The sequence below is a fragment of the Pungitius pungitius genome, chromosome 20 (assembly GCF_949316345.1).
Source record: "Pungitius pungitius chromosome 20, fPunPun2.1, whole genome shotgun sequence".
In the NCBI taxonomy this organism is placed as follows: Eukaryota; Metazoa; Chordata; class Actinopteri; order Perciformes; family Gasterosteidae; genus Pungitius; species Pungitius pungitius.
The window spans coordinates 3635935-3656835 of record NC_084919.1 but is presented as its reverse complement, the minus strand read 5'-3'; the positions used below and the strand labels follow the sequence as shown (position 1 = coordinate 3656835).

At 48.0% G+C, this 20901-nt stretch overlaps 1 protein-coding gene across 1 annotated transcript in view; it reads left to right on the top strand.

The window, feature by feature from the left end:
* LOC119195405 (estrogen-related receptor gamma-like) overlaps nt 1-12177 on the top strand; it is a 15452-nt gene extending 3275 nt beyond the window's left edge. Inside the window, exons 2-8 of the mRNA XM_062559574.1 lie at nt 2785-3036; nt 3121-3278; nt 3959-4075; nt 7692-7802; nt 8005-8187; nt 11560-11829; nt 11916-12177. Of these exons, the coding sequence (XP_062415558.1) occupies nt 2798-3036; nt 3121-3278; nt 3959-4075; nt 7692-7802; nt 8005-8187; nt 11560-11829; nt 11916-12160 (1323 nt within the window). The 5' untranslated portion in view covers nt 2785-2797 and the 3' untranslated portion in view covers nt 12161-12177. The remainder of the gene's footprint in view (nt 1-2784; nt 3037-3120; nt 3279-3958; nt 4076-7691; nt 7803-8004; nt 8188-11559; nt 11830-11915) is intronic.
* The last annotated feature ends 8724 nt before the right edge of the window (nt 12178-20901 follow it).

Below are 20901 nucleotides of genomic sequence, written 5' to 3'. Positions count from 1 at the left end.
GGCTGCAGATGACCCCCCCCCCCCTCCCTCCCGCCCCTGCGCGGCACGCCATGTGTCCACAGCCCCTCGTCTCCCTGCTAACGGGGCCCGTCCAAAGCCTGACTAAGGCTCTTACGGATGGCCCGGGGTGCCGCTGATCTCCGCTCATCTCCTACTGGCTCATTAGTGTAGAAAAGAAAACACACACACACCACTGAGACCCCACTGACCTAAATAACTGCTCCTCAGGGTTGGGGTCAGGCTGAGAGGTCACTCAGTAGGATGGATGTGGCTTTTTTTTTGTGGCATTTTCATTTCACTTCCCCAAGGCCTGTTGATTTTCCTTCTCTTTAAATCTCTGTGTCACTTCCTCCTTGTTTTCTGTACCCCCCCCCCCCCTCCTCCTCCTCCTCCCCTTGTTTTCTTCTCACTCTCCCTCCCTCCCTCCCTCCCTCCCTTCCTGCATTATGACTCTGCTCATTTGGAAGTGAGTCTTGTTGCCTTCTCCCTTTTACTTTCAACACCCCCAGGTTAATGAGCCACAGGACGGACTGCCCCTTCTCTTTCTGCCCCCCCCCCTCCTTCCCGGCCCTTTTCACACTCTCTCTTTCCCCCCCCCCCGTCTGGGTGTCTTGTGATTTCCTCCCGCCTCTCCTCCTCGTCTCCCTTTCTGTCTCCTCGTCGTTTCACGCTGAATTTTGGCCTTTGTTGCCGAGGTGCAATTAGAGTTGTTTTGAGTTCTTTTGGCACAAAAGGAGGGGGGGGGGGGGGGGGGTAAGGTACGATAACTTTGAATAGCCATTGACACACACACACAGCCCCCCCCCCACCCCGTATGATTTATCCCCGGTGCCAACAGTCTTTTGATGGGCTTTCTTGTGGAGTTCTAGATTAGTAATCTGTCAGAGTGAATATTACATCACATCTGACCCCCCCCCCCCCCCCCCCCCCCCCCCCACTAATGCCATTTCATTATGGAAGCAACACCCCACCGCCCCCCCCCCCCTTCCCGTCTTCCCGCCTGTGATGCATTTCAATGGGCGGGCACGGAGCAGATCTCACTCTGTATCTGTCAGGGACTTGAGCAATATGGACGTCTGTGATGCCAACCAGTGAGTCCAAAGCCGGTTTATGGACTCCAGAGTGGATTGGGGAGGTGAAAGTTGGCGAGTGGGGGCTGCTGGTGGGGAGGAGGGAGGGGGGTTCATTTGTGAGCTAAAGACTCTGTTTAAGGATTGAGAGTCGGGTAGAGTTGCGGTGCCGGTCCAGTCAGCCGCAGGCTACTTGTTTTGGTTTAACTGCTTTCAGTAAAACCAACAATAAAAACAATAGCAACGAGTTGATGTAATGCAGCATTTTCGAGATTTTATTCAGGAACGGCACTAATGTGTAAAGAGGAAAATGCCACTACTCTTCTACAAAGTGGAAATTGTAATTGTTGCACTGCCCGTCCGCGACAAAAAAAACACCCAAACTGGTCGCCCCGCTTCAGAGAGCAGATGCTGATCACGTTGCCATGGTTACCTAGTTTGGTGCCGTATTGGTGAGCCTGCGTGGCGTCTTTGTGGCTTGGTAGTAGTGGTGGTGGTGGTGGTGGTGGTGGGGGGTTGGGGGGGGGTGGGGTGTCACTAACGCGGGCCCGTGGTTTACTCTGCAGGTGGTTAAGAAGCAGCCAGTCCCTTTGCCTACCAAATGACTTGTGGCCGAGCAAACTGTGATTTACATGGCAGGAAACAGACCGGAGCGGATATCCATCTCGCCATCACGTGTGTGTGTGTGTGTGTGTGTGTGTGTGTGTGTGTGTGTGTGGAAGGTCTGCCGACAGAGAGTGAGACAGCGGGGGTCTTTTTTAAAGTCGGCCTGGCAACCTACACTTGCATGCCAGTATGTGTCAGGGTGTTTATGAAGACACTTGCTTTAAAATGTGTGTGTAAGGGTGTACACAAGTATGTGTGTGTGTGTGCCCCCGCATGGAGCTTGAACATGTTCCTGATCACATGGATCCTGTCTATGGTTTTTATTTTTACATCCACACATGAACGGCTGACGCCACAACGTGTGTGTGTGTGTGTGTGTGTGTGTGTGCGTGTCGTATCACATGCCTGTGAGCCTGGTGTTCACCTCAGCTGGTTTCCTCCTCGTCGTGGTGACAGGGAGTCTGTTGTAGTCACATCTCGATCCAATAATAAAGCAATGATGCACACTTTGACACGAAGGGAAATTTATTTTGAGCCGTTGTAAGAGACGTATTCATAGAAAATACTCCTAAACATGTCAGCAACGCCAAGACACGAGACATGCGTGTATTTTGGTGTGTGTTTAACATTCTTAACATACATACACATAAAACGAACCACTACAAACATCTTATCGCCGTTATTTCTCTCATTTCCACCCATGAATAATTTAAAACTCTTCACATTTAACAGTAAATGTACGTTGTTAACTGTTGTAACAACAGATTAGCCGAAAGAGAAGGAGGAAGAGAGTCTATTTCCCTACGTTGGCTTAGGCAACCTCTCCCTTTAAAAACAAAGCAGCGTAATGGACGCCAGCTTTGCATGCGCGGGAATTGGAAATCACAAACGGCCGCTTCAGATTATGAGTGGGAGGGACGCATGAGTGAAGGGGCGTGCTGACGGAGAGCCGGTGGTCTTTGAAGCATCAGAATCCACAGAGTTCTGTGTTGACTCGTCACATAGAACCGACGTGATGCACATCCGACCCTCAATGAGAAAACGTCTCCTCCCTCCTCCGCAGACATCTGGGCAGGATGTCCGTGAGGGTCTCCTCCCTCCTCCGCAGAAATCTGGGCAGGATGTCCGTGAGGGGCCTGGACCCCACCTGTCCCTCCGCCACCATAAAGCGTGAGCCCTCCAGCCCCAGCTCTCAGGGGGACGTCAGCCCGGCCCAGCCCAGTCCCGGCAGCTCGTCGTCGGACACCAACTCCAGCTACGGCGCCCTGCTCAAGGGCCACCACGTCCACGGCAATGGCCTGGACTCCCCGGGCCTCTACAGCCACGCGCCGGGCTCGGCAAACGGCGCCGGGCCGAACAGGTTCGGCCGTTGATTCTGTCACTCATCCCCCCCCCCCCCTCCCCCCCCCGACCTTCTCTCTCACTCCCATGTCTCTCCGTACAGGATGTTCGCGGAGGAGGAGAACCAAGTGAAGTGCGAGTTCATGCTGGGCTCGGTGGCCAAGCGCGTGTGCCTGGTGTGCGGCGACGTGGCCTCGGGCTACCACTACGGCGTGGCCTCCTGCGAGGCCTGCAAGGCCTTCTTCAAGAGGACCATCCAGGGTGAGGGCAGCGAACCCAAACACACACACACACGCACGCTCCCCCTTGCTCGGTAACAGAGTGCCGAGCGGCTCACACGGTGCCTCCTTGCATCGATGCGGACCTGTTTAACCAGAAACAGGGCGCGGATGTTTTGGTGTCAACAGAACTCGGTCAGTTAGCTCAAAGCTTCCGTCCCACCCCCCCCCCCCCCCCCCTCTGCCTCAAATTGCAGAAAATAAAGACCTGTTTGCAAACAGCTGATATGCGGTTAGATCTTCCGTGCATCTTGTGTATAGTCAACATGTTTGAGTTTATGCTTCAGAGCTTCAGGGAACGTTTGGGCTTGGCCTCCCGTAAAGTCCATTCCCGTGTGGGTCTTTTTTTGGAAAAGGATTGCCTCGTGGTCTTCGGGCCCTCGGGCCCAGATGGAGGATGTTTTTTTTTAAGGGCGTTGTGCAGGATGGTGGACTGTAGGAAGGGTTCAAAAGGCCCGTTACTCCCAATTAGGCGTTGGACAGCGAGTTTTGACAAACCACAAACATCTCTCTCTCCAGTCGCATTATGGGGACTTCATGATACCCCTGTGACTTACTGCTTCAATTCTGACCAATTTTTTCAAAATCTACCTTTTTGACTGAACCCAATATGACATAAAGAGACGCACAATCAAGTTGACTCCTTGTTTATTTCTCCCCCAGGTAACATTGAATACAGCTGCCCGGCGTCCAACGAATGTGAAATCACCAAGAGGAGGAGGAAGTCCTGCCAGGCGTGTCGATTCGTGAAGTGTCTGTCCGTGGGCATGTTGAGAGAAGGTCAGTTGATCGGTTGCTAGTCGTTGGCATCAGTTCAAACATTATCCATGGGACAGTTTGGGGGAAAAAAAAAAAAAAAAAAAAAAAAAAGAGTAAAGGCTCAAAAAAAAAGGTCGGAGCCCGTCGGTGGTTGTTTCGTTCCTGGAATCAGCAGCCGGGTCGGCGTCGCACCCGATAACCTGCCAACGGCATGTAGAGTGGTTCTGTAGACTTCAGTGAAAACTAAAACCTCTGACAGTTAAACTTAGGACATTTTGTGCCATGTGTGTGTGTGTGTGTGTGTGTGTGTGTGCAGGTCTTTGTGTGTGTGGTAAACACAAGGCTGAACAATGGGTAGGAGTGTCTTTGAGATGGAGAGAGGGCCACTAACTGTTCAAAGGTTCCAGTCTTTGCTTCACTAGCGTTCCTCAGAAATGTGTGTGTGTGTGTGTGAAACCGGAGCAGCTATGAAGAAAAGGAAGCGAGTCATTGCTTAGAATTAGTGGGACAAGACCTCACAGAAATAAAAAGGCAGGCACTTTTAAAAAGCATGTTTTCAGATATTTGGACAAAAGAGACTGAATTAGTCTGACAAAATGTCTTGTATTTGGACAATGGTTTTCAACCAGTCAAATTATTCCTGGCTTCACGCCGTTTTCACTATTTTCTGATATATTTTGCAATTAAAACGAAGACAACAATCAGATTAATTGATGCTTTCTCCACGCCGCAAGCGGCCTGCTGCATGCGGTTCGAATTGGTGCCGCGCACGAGGAACGCGTGGCAGCAATCAGGTGCCGCTTCAGTCGGGCCGTGTGCCTGTCCGCTGACATATTGTCTTCCAGATTTAGAAGTGACTCAGAAGGGAAAACATTAGCGACCCCCCCCCCCCCCCCCCCCCGCCGCACCGGCCGCTCGCCGCCTGCTGCAGTGTGGGGCCTCTGGAGGACAGCGAAGGAAGAAGGGGATATGGAAACATGTGCGTTGTGTGCGGTGGCCACAAAGCATTGGATTTGATTTCAATGCAAAATATGTTGCCACTATTAGTCCTGGTACGTCCAAACTGGTTTAAACACATATAAGCACCAAAACCAGTGGAAACGTTTGCTTAAAACTATGAAATTACAACAATTTATCAGTTGTGATAAACCTGAAGGATCCTTCAATCCCACCCACACATCTCCAAGCGACACAAGCATAAACGTGTGTTTGTGAGACACACACACACACACACACACACACACAGGGTTATTGCATCTTCACCCGCGCATCAGTCTGCGTGGATGAGCGTGTTTATCATGCTGCACTCACATTCATGCACACACCTCTGTGTGTTTTCCTGAGTGACCGTGTGTCTTTCTAAATTAGCTGCTGTTAATGGGGCAGGGGCATCAACAGCATCCCAGTCCCCCCCCCCCCCCCCCCCCACCCCTCCCTTTTTGCTCTCCCTCCCCCCCCTCGTAAATTCCTCCAGATGCCTCGTGGGATTCCTGGACCTCCGTGAAATGCGAACTGCCCCTCGTAACTCCCGTCGTAAGCGTCCTCGTAACGCGCTCCATCTTGTCTCGTAAGGGCCCCCCTCTCCCCCCCCCCCCCCGAGAGGCCGCAGTAAAGGCCGAGACAGAGGCGCTGTGGGGTTTAACGGGGGGGGGGGGCAGAGCCGTATTAAATACCCGGGCTAAAAGACGTATAGACCCCGAGACGTGATTTGATTAAGCCTGGTTTTAGTGCTTGCTGTGGCTTCTAAAGGCGGCGAAGAATGTATCGGCGACCAGTGACCCATCAGGGGCCGCTTATTCCGTCTCAGGTCTCATTTCGCTGAGCGCGCCCTAATGATGATGGCGGCGCGTGGGGGGGGGGGGGGCAGAGGCGTGCCGCACAAGACGTTGCCAAAGAACACGGAAACCTGGATCAGCGCGTTGGACGTCCGCGTCCCGGATCCTGCTTGTGCTGAGGGCGCTTTGAGAAGGCCGAGGCAGACCGCCCCCCCCCCCCCCCCCACACACACACACACACACACACACACACACCCCTCACCCCGACCCCAGGAAAGACAGCCGAGTGACGAAAAGCTGCAGAAAATAGATCAACGTCTCAGTAGTCGGCGTTTATCGACCCGGGAGGAGGTTTGTGTGTCTGTTATCCTCCAGAGTTATTCTCGGCCTTTCTGTTGTCAGCACATTCGCCTGTGAAGAGTTACACTTTCGCTCCCGCGCGTGCGCGTTGGAGTCACTGTCGGACCCGAGAGCCGTCGCGCACGCGAACCCGACCCGTTTTAAAACACATATTTCACATTAAGTTTGACTCAAACCCAGCGTTTTGCCGGCAGAGTGTGTCTGACCCGATTCACCGAGCGCTCATCATCTCACAAGTCGGAGCGTCACCTGCCAAGAGCGAAGGATAACAGACACTTACTATCTGCCCCCCCCCACCCCACCCACCCCCACCCACCACCCCGTGACACGGAGGTAATGAGTGACCAATCTCTTCTTGGTTTCGCCACTCTTTCCTCTCAACCCCAAGATGAGACGGCGCATGACTTGGCCCGGCTTACAATGGATGGTTCCTGTCTTTTTTATAATTCAATTAAATATAGAAGCTTCTGGACTGGACTTTGATTCAAATATTGATCGAAGCGAAAACAAGTCGTGTGCCACTTAAAAAAAAAAAAAAAAAAAAAAAGAAGAAGAAGAGCTAAGAGGTAAAATACTTCATCTCAAATAAACGGGCTCACTTGAGTTGCTGTGAAGGACGTTGCTTCGTCCATCAAGTGGAAGTAAAGGTTCATCCATCGGAGCGTTATATTTTTCAGATCCTGCCGGCTTTCTGCATCGTGTCACATCCCATCTCACCTGCCCCCTGTTCACGGCACGTTAACTTAAAGCGGAAATTCGACGAAATAGTTGTTATTGTAATTGCTTAACTATAAAATGAACCAAAATGCTATTTCAAACCAATGATGCAACAAACGAAGGAGCCTTTCAACCCTGCGAGGGACGTGCCGTGCCTGATTAAAAAGACATTACATGTTGTTTAATGTGCATGTTTTTTTGCGTGTTCTCCATAAATATCTGCACGGGGGAAGAATGAGTACAGGAGCCCGACGTGCTCAAAGGGACGAGGTGTCAAGTGTGGGGGGAGGGGGGGAATAATACCCTCGGAGTGCCGTTATAGATCTCCCCAGGGTCACCGTGGCCTCTGTGCGGATCAGGCAACCCGACGCCACTAACCGAAGGCTCCCCGAGTCACGTTCACTGCACACATTTTCTTCAGAGATACACCTGGTGACTGTTACTGTGCACACACACACACACACACACACACTCTTTAAACCTCCATCGCCGTGGTGACGAGGCTGCCGCTAATGCTCGTTAAGATGAGCAGTTGCCACCGGGCCGCTCTGAAGTTCTCGGGGTGTCGCGTTACGGGTCAGGCGCGCCGCGCTCAACGTGGTTGAAAAAAAAAAAAAACGTGGCGAGCAGATGATTGGACGACATCCTGACCCGTGACTCGGTTTGAACACGACAATTTCATCTGATTGCTTTTGCTTTGTTTGAAAGTTTATTCCTTCATTTTAAAGAAAGATGTGACGTGTGAAGTGCCCTGACGCCCACGCATTGTCGTTGTGTTTGCGCAGGTGTGCGTTTGGACCGCGTTCGAGGAGGCAGGCAGAAGTACAAGAGGAGAATAGATGCCGAGAACAGTCCGTATCTGCACCCGCAGAGTGCCTTGCCCCAGAAGAAGACATGTGAGTGTGCACAGAGAACAAGATGAACACCGCTGAAACTGTTTAAGTAGTCAGTCGGGGGGGGTGTAATGGCTTCCTTTGACCATGACTCCAAAACAGTCACATTCATAGCTTCTATGTATGCTAATGAGCACGATCCCATCGCATGATGCCATCGCCAACTGGATACCTCTGCGTCTCTTCCCCCCTCCCCCCCTCTCAGTCTTCGCCGGCGGCGCGGTGGAAAACAAGGTGGTGTCCCTGCTGCTGGTGGCCGAGCCGGAGGGCATCTTCGCCATGCCCGACCCCACGGCGCCCGAGAGCGACATCAAGGCCCTGACCACGCTGTGCGACCTGGCCGACAGGGAGCTGGTGGTCAACATCGGCTGGGCCAAACACATCCCAGGTACCCCCCCCCGGCCCTTGCTGACCAATGTTTGTTACTAATGTATAAACCAGGAGCCACCTGGAAGTTTTAATTCATTTCCTGAGCAGCGGCTCGGATCACACTTCTCCTCTGGCACCGGACCAGCACAAGGGATGTCCACGCTTCTTTTCTTTTTTTTTTTTCTTCTTTCCATTGGATGAAAGAGTGGAAAGGAGAGGGGAAGTGCATTCTGACAGCTTAGTGGGATTAAATCGCTGGTATGCAGCTATGTTGGCGGTTGTAATCGTATGCGGGGTGGGGTGGTGGGGGGGCGGGGGCGACAGAGGTTCGCCGCTCTGCTTTTGATGCTTGGCTTCGGAGACCTTTTGCGCCGCTCCCGAGGGGGGAAAAGGCGGCATTTGCACTTCGGTCACAAGGAGTTTCACCCCTCGGCTTTGGGCCATTTAAAAATAAAATAACAGTTTCTTCACCGCCAACACACACAGGATGTCGTCGTTGTGATTGACCAATAGTTTGCGGTTACGGTGTAAATTCAATGCCAGCAAATCATCACATTTAAAAATAAAATAAACAATGAATTGGCCTAAATGATGACTGATTATTGAGCAGCCAGCACCCATCTTTTCTCAGAATTACTGTTAATTCAAGGTTGCTTTTGAGTATTGTAACGTAAGTTGAAGAGGCTTCTTTAAGTCACTTGTGATCAGCATTTTCATTAGTTTTTGTGATTTTATTAATTAAAAAATATGCCGTTATTCCAAAACGTAATTAATTTTAATTGCTTGGCAGACCACAAAGTTTCAACCAGCGAAATGTTAATCAATAATTACATTAATCATTTTTTCCCAGCAGTCTTTTTTCCCCCCCCCCTGTGTCTGAAGGTGTGACTGCTTTATCAGCCGTGGTGATCCGCACACAAACATCACCTGGGAAACACCTGTTTTTTTTTTGTTGTTGAGGTCTTATCTTCTGAAATGCTTACAAAACAAACAAAGCAGCTGTGTGTGTGTGTGTGTGTGTGTGTGTGCTATCTCTACTATATTGGTCCCTGCATTTGTTCCTCCAAAGTGGACATGAAGCAACCATTACAGTGTGTGTTTGGTACCCCCCCCCCCGACCCCTCGGCTGTTCCTGTCTGCTTCTTTCCTCCCGTTGACGGTCATGTCAGCGCACGTGACAGACGGAGTCCGACTGATGGGTGTATTTGTGGCCCTTTGCCAGTGGAGGGTTTGGCCACACACACACACACACACACACACACAGCGGATACCCACCTGAGGGGAGGGAGAGGCGGGCGGCCATGTATTCATCTGTCAAGCTCTTTTAACGTGACGTCACGAAATGTCACTGAAGACAAGCATTAAAACGCAACAAAGGGTCCACTTCCGCAGGGCGAGTCGTCTCGGGAACATCCATTCACGGCCATTAAAAAAAAGAAAGACAGGAAGGAGTGTTTTCAACCAACTGTCCGGTATAATGCTAGGCTAACTGGCCAGTGATAGTGTTACCCGCTGATAGAGCCAGGCTATCTGTTTCCCCCTGTTTCCAGTCTTTGTGCTAAGCTAGGCTAACTGGCCAGTGATAGTGTTACCCGCTGATAGAGCCAGGCTATCTGTTTCCCCCTGTTTCCAGTCTTTGTGCTAAGCTAGGCTAACAGGCTACTAATACAGTAATAATGTCTCGATTTGAAATCATTATGAAACGTATCTCTTCTTGTATCTTTGGTTTGTTTGTCAGGCTAAATTGAATACATTATTAGGCAGAGAAAGAATATGTCAGATGAAGACAAAAGGGATTCAGGAAAAGATTAAATAAAAAAAGATTTGTGACAGCGGACGTAATGAAAGGAAGCGACAATGGCACCGTTCGAGGAGCCGATCGAGGCGGTAAGAGAGACACTGACAGCTCAACCAACTGGGCACAAAGAAAGAAACACAGAGAGAATTAAAAACCCAAAAGACTGCCCCCTTCTAGCAGCGTAATGGCCATGTCACATCAGCTCCGAGTGAGTGGCGTGCCACAAGGCCCCCGTCGCTGGGAGAACCGGGTTTCCTGGGCAAAGTGGCCCGGGCCATCTGAGTTCTTAGCCCGGGGGGAGGTGAGTGTGACGGGGCAACTGTCCTGGCCGCTCCCCCTTCTCCCGGCGTCCGCTTTCATCAGGCAGATTGACGTTGATGTGGGCTGAAGTCGGAGGGCCGGAATGGCAGATGAGCTGGCTAAAGACCAACTGCCCTCGTTGCTTTTGGCCTTTTTTGGGGTCGGCGCTGCGAGTTGGCTGTCAAGTGTGTGTGTGCGCGTCAAAGACGACTGTGGCGTCACTGGCTGCGTGTTGCTGTTGATATGTTGCAACTAACACTGCCAAGCAAATTCTCCCCCAATGCCCCCAGTGCCCTTCACTTTGTCCCTTTAAAAAAAAAAAAAAACATGCTCATCTATCTTTATTGAAGGGGTAACTCATCAGTATATCGTCTGAAATTGTGTCACACAGGGCCAAACACGCGCCGTGGAACAGGTCTCTGTCCCCGATCGATGGTCCTGTGCCAGAATACTGATCCCTATCGACCAATGAAATTGTGCACAGGCAGCGTTTTCAATCAATCAGGGTGGCGATAGTGGGGGAAACTGGGCGCCACTCGTGTCCCCGCAGTGATTGTAAAGAGCAGTGGAACCTGATAACAATCACCGATGGTGTCAAAAACACAAACGCCCCCCGCCCCCCCTCCTCCTCACCTCCCCACCTCCCCTCGTTCTATAAAATCATCTGTTTTAATTACAGTAAACGTGTGTGTGAGTGTGTGCATGCGGGTTTATGCGGGGGACGTGACCGGGCTTAATCATGCTCCTGTGGGGTGTAATTGTCAATCAAAGTGGGCGTTTTCCCACAGAGTGTAATTAAATTCACCCTCTCTGTCCTTTGTTATGTCCTTTTGCAATGTGGTCTTCTTATGAGGGAATCTGTATCCCCAACGATACAAGTATCTTTATTATCTTGATTTTTATTAATTACAAAAAATTGAAATAGAATGTATAATTATTGATTTACATTCGTTTCTTCAGCCATTTAGTGTTGCCCTTCAGAAGAATTTCAGAAGAATTTTCTGCAACAGAGGATGTAAATGATGATAATCCTGAATTCTTGCCCATTGTACGGGTTAGTCTGGGCTTGATCCCACATTGCAACAATGTAACCAATCAGCTAGTAATAAATAAATATAAGGTTCGAATGGATGCAAATATAGTGATGTGATCACGTCAAAATGTTATACCTGCTCAAAGAAAAGAGCCCCCACGCTGGCTTCTTTCTTTCTCTCCCCATGGGGTCACGGGCCTCCATTGAAGAGCCAGATGTTTGACGTTTGGATTCCGATTTTGATCCTCTCGTCCCTGCAGGCTTCCCCTCCCTCTCGCTGGCCGACCAGATGAGTCTGCTGCAGAGCGGCTGGATGGAGATCCTGATTCTCCGGGTGGTGTTCCGCTCGCTGTCCTTGGAGGACAAGCTGGTGTACGCCGAGGACTACGTGATGGACGAGGAGCAGTCGAAGCTGGCCGGGCTGCTCGACCTCAACAACGCCATCCTGCAGCTGGTGAAGAAGTATAAATCCATGGGGCTGGAGAAGGAGGAGTTTGTGGTCCTCAAGGCCATCGCGCTCGCTAACTCAGGTATCAGATGAACCCCGAACATTTCGTTGATCTTTGAGGTTTTCCAAGCAGGTTGAAAACTGTAATTGTCCCCATTTTCCCTCCAGACTCCATGCAAATCGAGGACTCAGAGGCGGTTCAGAGACTCCAGGACGTCCTTCACGGGGCCCTTCAGGAGCACGAGGCCACCCGCCGCCCGGAGGACCCCCGGCGGGCGGGCAAGCTGATCATGACCCTCCCCCTCCTCCGCCAGACGGCGGCTCGGGCCGTCCAGCACTTCTGCAGCATCAAACAGGACGGCCGCGTGCCCATGCACAAACTGTTCCTCGAACTGCTGGAGGCCAAGGCCTGACCCCGGCACAGGCAGCCACCACCGGGGGGGGTGGGGGTGGGGAGCTCGAGGGGGGTGGGGTTACGATAACGGGTAACGGGGAGGTTTGACACCATGTATTTTTTTTGTCCATTTCAGCTTTGAAAAAAGAAAAAAGAATGAAAAAAAAAGTTTCAAATCCGCCGGGGTAAGTGTATTCCAATCGGATGGAACATCTTTAGAGCGACGTCATCCCCCCCCCCCCCCCCCCCTTCCCCCCCTTCGCCCGACAGAGCTTTGAACGGAGCCGTCTAAAGGCGAGCGTCTCGACCACGGGGGGGGGGTGGCCGTCCCTGCGGTTTGGTCGCAGGCGGACGGACACGCAGGCGGCGAGCAAAGCGCCTTCTAGAGATATTTACAGTAAAATGCCAAAAGTAGAGCTTCTTCTGTCAAAAGACCACCTGATACTTGAATATGCTCATGGAATCACTTCATCCATCTTGAAACCTGTTAATCTGCATTCTAGTGCGTTTAGAAAGCCTTTTAATGGTTTTGTTTGTCCAATTTTTATATAGAAAAGGTTCAATGTATCCTAAGAGGAATGTCTTGCCAAAGAGTAAAGACTCAAACTATTAATACCAGCATATGTCCACAATAATATAATGTGGCCTATAAGACATAAACCTGCATCCCTGCTGTGTTGTGTTTGGCAAAAGTATCTATCTATCCACCTCATTCATATATAAACGATTGAAGGGAATCTATCAAGTGGTCAGCATTTCATAACAATAATAGGGCTCCTGATTTTAGTTGCAAATTTCAGGGAAAGAGTACTTAATGGTACATTATACAATTGTGCAACAGCAAAGTGGTATTTATTCAAAAGTGGTTCTGTTTGTTTGCTGTTTCTTTGTTTTTTTATTGTGGCATTAATGAAGAGTAGATTGAAACAACTTTTTTTTTTTTTTAAAGATTTTTAAAACAATATCATAGTAAAGTCATTTTCGCTGGCATCTCGTCCACAGCACTGATAACTATGTATTCCATATCATAAAATTTGAGGGAACATTGTCATAATTGGAGTACTGAAAGATCACAATGTTGTCGTAGCGTTGCCGTAGGCCTCTAGATTTTAACTTTAACTATGTGAAATGGCTGCCATACTGTATAATCTGGATTAGGGAGGCATTTGATGTCCTTTCTATGGTAGAATGTCTGTGTAGGAGGAAATTTGTGCACTACTTTTTGCTTTTTAGCCATAACGTTTTGGGGGAACAGGTGATGGCGCTCTGTTAATCTTAGTGTGTTTCGTGTGAAGAGTAGTTCTATTTGAAATTTGTCTTTTTTTTTCTGCACTCGTTAAATGAAGGGATTAAACTCCAAAAAGGAAACTTTCTCCTCATTTCTTCTCACGTCACTGTGACGCTGTAACGTGCGTATTTTTGTGACGCAGTAGGCCGGTTTAAATGTATGTACTGTGCTTTCCGCTGTATGTACGTCATGTGACCTGTCTTATGCCAACGGAGATGTTTAAGGATGCAAATAAGATTGGCGTGGATGAGCTGTGCCGTGCTATTTCGTTCTCTCAGGTGGATTCTTGGGCAATAAAGATAATCCCCCTCAATGCAAAGCTCATATCATGGAGTGTCATCTTTCTCAATAAAGAGAGGGACGGCAGCGAGACGGATTCATTAAGGGTAAGTGAGGACAGTCCATTCTGTTCGACAATGGACCTCCACTTTAGAAGTTAGTACATTTATTGCACATTAAGGCCATCAGATCTCAGTTGGATGGAGATTTATAATTAACGACCATAATGCAGTGAAGTCTAACAGGGGCTCTGAGCGCTGGTCATCAGATGCCTGTTGATGGAAGCAGGTTGACTCATCGGATCGTCATAGTACCATTATAACAAATACTTATATTGCCCCAGAGACGGATTGGTGCATCTTGGAGGATCAATCATGCTATTCATCCTTCCTGCATTGGTAAAGGCACAAGTGAGTTGAATTTGAATGTAACAGAGAATTGGAGGGTGGATGCACTAAAAAGGGTAAACAAATCTACACCCTGTGCCAGACTGTCAGTTTAAGGTTGTCCACAGGATGCCCTGAAGTAGACAAACATGTGATTTTCTTGAAAAATGCCCTCAGAGGCTGTAATAAGTTTCATGTCAGTGTGACCACTGAATAAGACACATCTGCTCATCTTTACTGACTCATCCGGCCTTCTCTCCCGTCAAAAAGGTGGAACCCTATAGGCTACGTAGCGTGGCTAATAAGTGATAAAAGCTTAATTAGCAATTAATCATCCAAAAGATTCTTCATCATTCTTGACAATGCCATCATAACTCAAGTGAACGCGCCTTGTGTTTCTGCATAACCCCCAGGGTTCACTTCTCTGAAACAACCAGTGGGGACAATGCCCCCACAACTACCTCCGCGGTAGTGCGCTCAAGACTTGGCAGGAGCAGGATTTGAACCCACTGGCGGCACTTACAGAGGCTTTCGGCTCCTTCTTGCACCCCTACACTACCAGTCCTGGTCACATTTTGCCAACTTTGATTCTTCTATTTAACCTTGAGCATGTGAGTTAAACCTCAAAACTCTTTAAATGCTATTTCCTTGAACCCACAACCTATAAGTGCAGTGCAGTGGCTTATGTCAGCAGCTCTTCCGATGTGCTACTTCACCACACACTAACCAACCCTATGTTTGTTGTATTTAACCTTGAGATTGCTACTCAAACCTGAAGTAAAGCCAAACGATCCAACCCAAGACTGGGCTTGAACCCACAACCTTCAAATGCAGTGCACGCTTGTGGCAGCAGCTCTTCCACTGTGCTACTTCACCACACACTAACCAACCCTTTGTTTGTTGTATTTAACCTTGAGATTGCTACTCAAACTGGAAGTAAAGCCAAAGGCTCAAACCGAAGACTGGGCTTGAATCCAGAACCTACAGGGTAAGGACAGAAGGTCCTCAGCTCTTGTGCTGCACTACCTCACCATGCACCAATTACATTTTTGTTTCTCGTATTTAACCTTGAGACTGCTACTCAAACCTCAAAAATCTTTCAAAGCAGAAGTGATGTCTGCATGAAGGGGCATGAACCCACAACCTCAGACACCAGGTTGGAGCCTGCAGCCCTTCAGTTGTTCCCTTGTGCTATTCAAGCACATGCCTCATTGTGTCCGTTTCTCATATTAGACCTTGGGATTGTTTACTAAACCTCAAAACTGTTTCAAAGTTTACAGTTTGAAGCCCTGACTGCAACCAAACCCTTCTTCTGAGAGAGCAGGTTTGAACTGAGGATCCTCCACACTTCAGCCTTCCTGCCAGAGGTGGGATCAAGTCACTGTTAGGCAAGTCACAAGCAAGTCTCAAGTCATTGCCCTCGAGTCCCGAGTCAAGTCGAGTCAAAGACGAAGCAAGTCTCAAGTCGAGTCACAAGTCACAGCTAACAAGTCTCAAGTCGAGTCACAAGTCGTGCCATTTTAGTTTCGAGTCGTTTCGAGTCATTTTATTATAGTGGGGACGGGGAACCCTGGGTGATGGTGCGCTGCCTCACAGACCTAGACTACGAAGGGAAGGGTAATGGTGGATCGACTGTGACTGTGTTATAGTACTGTAACGCTCACCCCAATGCTGCAGCGTAAATAAGGAGGCGATGACTGGCTTGCAACTCCGCTGCATTTATTTATATAAAACAACTCAACTTCGGTCACTGTTGGCCGTCACCACGCCGAACGAACACTTCCGCATTCACGGCCCCCCAAAACTCGGGTTGTCTCGCGTAACTACAGCTGGTAACGGAGCATAACGTGAACACATGCAACATCTGCATAACTGATTAACTAATAACTTTAACTCAGCTCATTACACTACTTTAAAACGGACGTTGACATAATGTTGGCGAGGATTTCCATCGGAGTCTGAATCCGGGTTCAAAAATCCCGATTTTTGTAACCATGAACGAGCTGTCTCGTTGATACGGTCAAATGGACTGCAGTGATTGGATGTCGTGCAGGCAGCGCGCGCTCTCTGCATACAGGTGGCGCACATTTTTTTGACAGATACAGATAAACAGAGCGGCGCGGTGGTGTGAAAATGTTATCCCCCAGTTTTCATGGGAAGTAGCAAGTCTTCTCGAGTCAAAAGGCTCGAGTCCAAGTCAAGTCACGAGTCATCGGTGTTCAAGTCCAAGTCGAGTTGCAAGTCTTTGTACGTTTTGTCGAGTCGAGTCTCAAGTCATCAAATTCATGACTCGAGTCTGACTCGAGTCCAAGTCACATGACTCGAGTCCACACCTCTGCTTCCTGCTATCTCCCTGCACTGTTCTACCACACACCTGTTGATGCTTTTGAATCCAACCTCAATTCTCATAGATTCTCAGGCTGGAATCCACAACCGTTCCATACCGTTATAATAGAATTGCAGGTCAAGTAAAGTCCTATAATGGCATTTCTAATAAAGCCCTATTTGATTTCACTACTTTTATGCTGTGATCCTCATTTCACTTTTTTCGACATGTGTGCTGATGCCCGCGTGTGAATTGAGAGGATCCATACCGACTCCCCTATGGAGCTAAACCAGTCTGAGGGTCCTCCTCAGCTGAGTGGAGAATAAATCCCGGAAGAAATAAACACGTTTGACACACGGCACCTTGAGGAGAGAGAATCAAATCCCAAATGTGGATCAGGAAAGTACTATATTTCTAAATATGCTATTTCTAGACTGGAATTGGTTGAACAAAAATAAAAATCCATGTGAAAAAAATTACTTCTCACTATTTATGCAATTAAAATGCGATTAATTTCGATTAATTAATTACAAAGCCTCTAATTAATTAGATTAATATTTTTAATCGAGTCCCGGCCCTAATATATATTATTTCTTTTGGCCATGCTTGTGACTTGAACAACCCTATTTAACATATATAAGTAGCATAACAAAAGTTGTAAAACACAAGTTAATGTAATATTATTTGCTTGAAGTATTTCACTCTATACATTTGGGCATTGAAACATATCTGTGAACGTTGTGTAGCTCCTGTGAAATCTTTTAACTGTGGGATTTTATTTAATGAGACTTTAGTTTTAAAACTGTCAATTTTGTATGTTTAGTACCTTTTTGGGGCTTTTTTAAAAGCATCTTTCAACATAATATATTGACTTACTATATGAGGACTATATTTCTGTATACTATTGTTTTCTAACACTACAACTTTTTTCTGTTGACATTGCTTTAAAAGTGTTTTTGTAGACTTTACTTCAACTAAAAAAATATCTAAATGGTAAAGTACAGTTTATGTAATTCTATAATATTCCATGACTTTTTCCATGGCATTTTCTGACATAGCTTACTCCCATTCAACATGGTTTAGAATAATCACAATTTTATACGTATAAATCTATAATTCTCCATTTCTTTTTACCCTTCAAAATAATTCTGTTGTATTTTTCATCACATTTTCTGACACTAAAAGTAGTTTTTACATCAAACTGCTGTTTTTCAAATGTATCGACATGGTATGGTACATTTGAATGATTTGATTGTGAAATGCCATACTATGATTTTTGTTTGGTATACTATATAGAAACCTGTATAACTGTACCATACTATTTATTTTTAAAGACTTAATATTGGATGACTTGTAAAGCACACTCCCTTGTATACAAATTAGTGTCGGGGTGCTTGGATGGGCCAAAGAAGACAAAGCAAAAACTGACTCAGCGATAATTTTGGACATTTCAAATCCCAGGTTAAAACAAAAGAAGTTATTCGGAAAAACGTCTCGTTCAAAAGCTTTTATAAACCATAAAAAAGTCGTGAAAGATCTCAGTATTTCAGTGACGATACAATCGTCACTAGAAAACAATGAATAAATACATTTTAATCACTTAGAATGTAGTGTGTCAGTATTTAATAGTATTAACAAGTATTTATTTTGTAGGATCACCTGTTTTTTCAGTACAGAAAACATCTTGCCACATCGTTTGCCCACATAGGGGATGAGGTGATGAGACACGGCCATCAGAACCAGAGGACTGAAGATGGGCTGAATAGACAAATCAAACTCCCGAGTGAGTTCGTCCTTTCCCGCCCACCTCATCCGTCAGCAGGGCCGACAATAATCCCCTTTATTCGCCCCCCCCCCCCCGTGTTTCGAACCCAGAGGACTTGTGACGGGCAGGAGACGTTTCACCACGTCAGCCGCCAGTAAGTGAGTTAGGCACCTTGAGCGATACATCCCCCCCCCGCTACCCCCCTCACCCCCCCGTACGTCCCTCTCCTTAAACGAGTTAGTACGTGTCCAGCGGCCGTGTCGCTCAGACACCTCGGTGATGGATGAGGCCCCCGAGGAGATGGAGCTGTAAAAGAAAAGGCTGATTCTGGCACTCAAGGGTGAGATCACTTCCTCAATAAAAAAATAAAATAAATAAAGGCATTGTCCCGGATCATCACGGCGAGGTATGAATGCTGATTAGGGTATTAGACTGAGAAGAGCTCCTCTGTTAAAAAAATAAATAAAATCAAATGAGCAGTTTCTTAATGGGAGCCCCCCCCCCCCTCTCCTCCCCCCTTTTATGTGGAGTGGTTACGTCTGGAGCCGAGGACCGATGGCTACAACAGAAGTCTCAAATAATCACTTATTAGACTCTGTTTTGGTCATAAAAAAGCCACAAAAAAAAAATGAAATAGCCGAGCCCAAAGTCAATGGTTTTAGATTTCATGATTAATGTCAGTCAGCTTAAAGACATGTGACCATCCCAAAGTAATAAGAACAACTTTACTCCAAATGTTTTTGGGGGGGACTTTGCTGCGATGACATTGTTGCTCCTCTTCACTGGATCAGAGGTCATGTGTCATCTCGTATCTTCACCCTGCAGTTCTTCTACAAACCTACAGGATTCCGATGGTTAAGATTCCTTCCAGATGTGTTTTAACAGCTGAAAGGCTCCAGCGTTTTCCACTTCTTCTGCATCTTAAACCACGACTTGGTGCAGAGTGGAGGTCAAACATCTGAACAAAAAGGCGAGGAGTGAAACACTTTGGACTGCAGTAACAGCTGGGACTGAGGGTGAGAGGGGGCAGCTGCACTTGCTCACTGAGGTTCTCCTCTGCTGCTGCTGCTGCTGTTGCCTCTTCATGCTGGACTCACAGCTGCTGCTGCCCGGCGCCACCATGTGGTCATACAGCGCGCTGCGAGGGGGGGGGGGACGCCATGACCTCATCACTCGGGCCTGAGCGATGTGGTGAGAATGATCGTTTCGTGACCAACAGTTTTTCTGATAGAGGGTAAATCTCACCTGTTAATTTTTAGATTTTTAGTCTTAATAAACACAATAGTTTGAATTTAAAAGGATTATTGCAAAATCGACAGAATTTGAGCATTCAAGTAAATTATCATAAGTGACCTCTAGCTAATTCCACGAGGTTAAATACATTAATCACGGGTTTAACCTCAGTACTATTAGAGGTTTCCTCTTTTTGCCCTTTGCATACGGCTTCAGACTCCTTGGTGTAGTGCAATAAAATGTCAAACAGCGCATAAAAACTAGCAGGGCTGCATTATCATTTAGAGAGAAACAAGCATTACTGTAAGGAACACCAGACCATATATAAGAAAAATAAATAAATATATACATATATATATATATATCATACATATACAAGAGAATACAAGACACACGGGCCGTATGTTCTCATCAGAAAGGACGTACAGACAGACGGGGGATGTGAGGCCTCTTCAGGTAAAGTGAAACCCAACACCTGGCCGTTACCATGACACTGCTTCAAAAAAAAAAAAAAAAAAAAAGAAGCAAAGGTTGCTGGGAGTTTTGGAGACAGAGCCACACGCAGCGAGACACTGTGTCTCCACCCGGTGCTCTCTTCGGGAAACATCCACCTGGGGGGGGGGGGGGGGGGGGACAGGACAGGAGACGGGACATTTGTCTCGGGGCTCGTCCTCGTGTTGCCGAGGGAGTAAAAGCGTCACGGGCGTGAAATATTGATGGGGACACCCGGCAGGTTTCTGCCTTTCTGATCGATGGATCGCACAGCGAGGGGGCCGCCGGCAGCCCCCCCCACGGGCCCAACCACGGACCCCGGCACCGGTGAGTCTCTGGAAGGACGCGCCGTCCAGGGTCCGGACTCGGGTTCCTTTTTTTTTAAATCTTCCTTGCTGTCAGTTTGAAGACAGGAATTTGTAAACCTACTGTGTTTTCTAGAGAGAGAGAGAGAGAGAGAGAGAGAGAAAGAGAGAGAGAGAGAGAGAGAAAGAGAGAGAGAGAGAGAGAAACCCAGCAGAATCCCCACCTTCATTTTCACAGCGTGGTGCTGCTTTAAGGGCCCGGGTGACATGTTGGATGGAGCACCCCTGGGTGTCTGATTAAGGAGGGTGGTGCCGGGGTTTTGGAGGCCACCAGAACAAGTGGGTCTCCGGTTACAGGTTCATCTCGTCTTTCCACCCGTCACAGAGTTGACTTGTGATCTGATCCCGTCAAATTATTAAAAAAAAAAAAGCCATGCGTAGGTCGGAATGAATCTATTTTGGCCACTTTTTAGAGAAGCGAGGTTCATGCGGTTGGGGATTTAGTTACATGATAGAAGGATGGACACGTTTACAACGTTGCTTCTACCCGTTTCTAATAAACAACAACGACTGGTGGATTGCGAGGAGGTCACTTCAGGTCGAGAGCGCCGTCCTTCCCTCCAGATTCACAGGGCCTCCGTGCTCCCGCAGGAGGAGGTGGAGCTGGAGGAGGTGGAGGAGGTGGA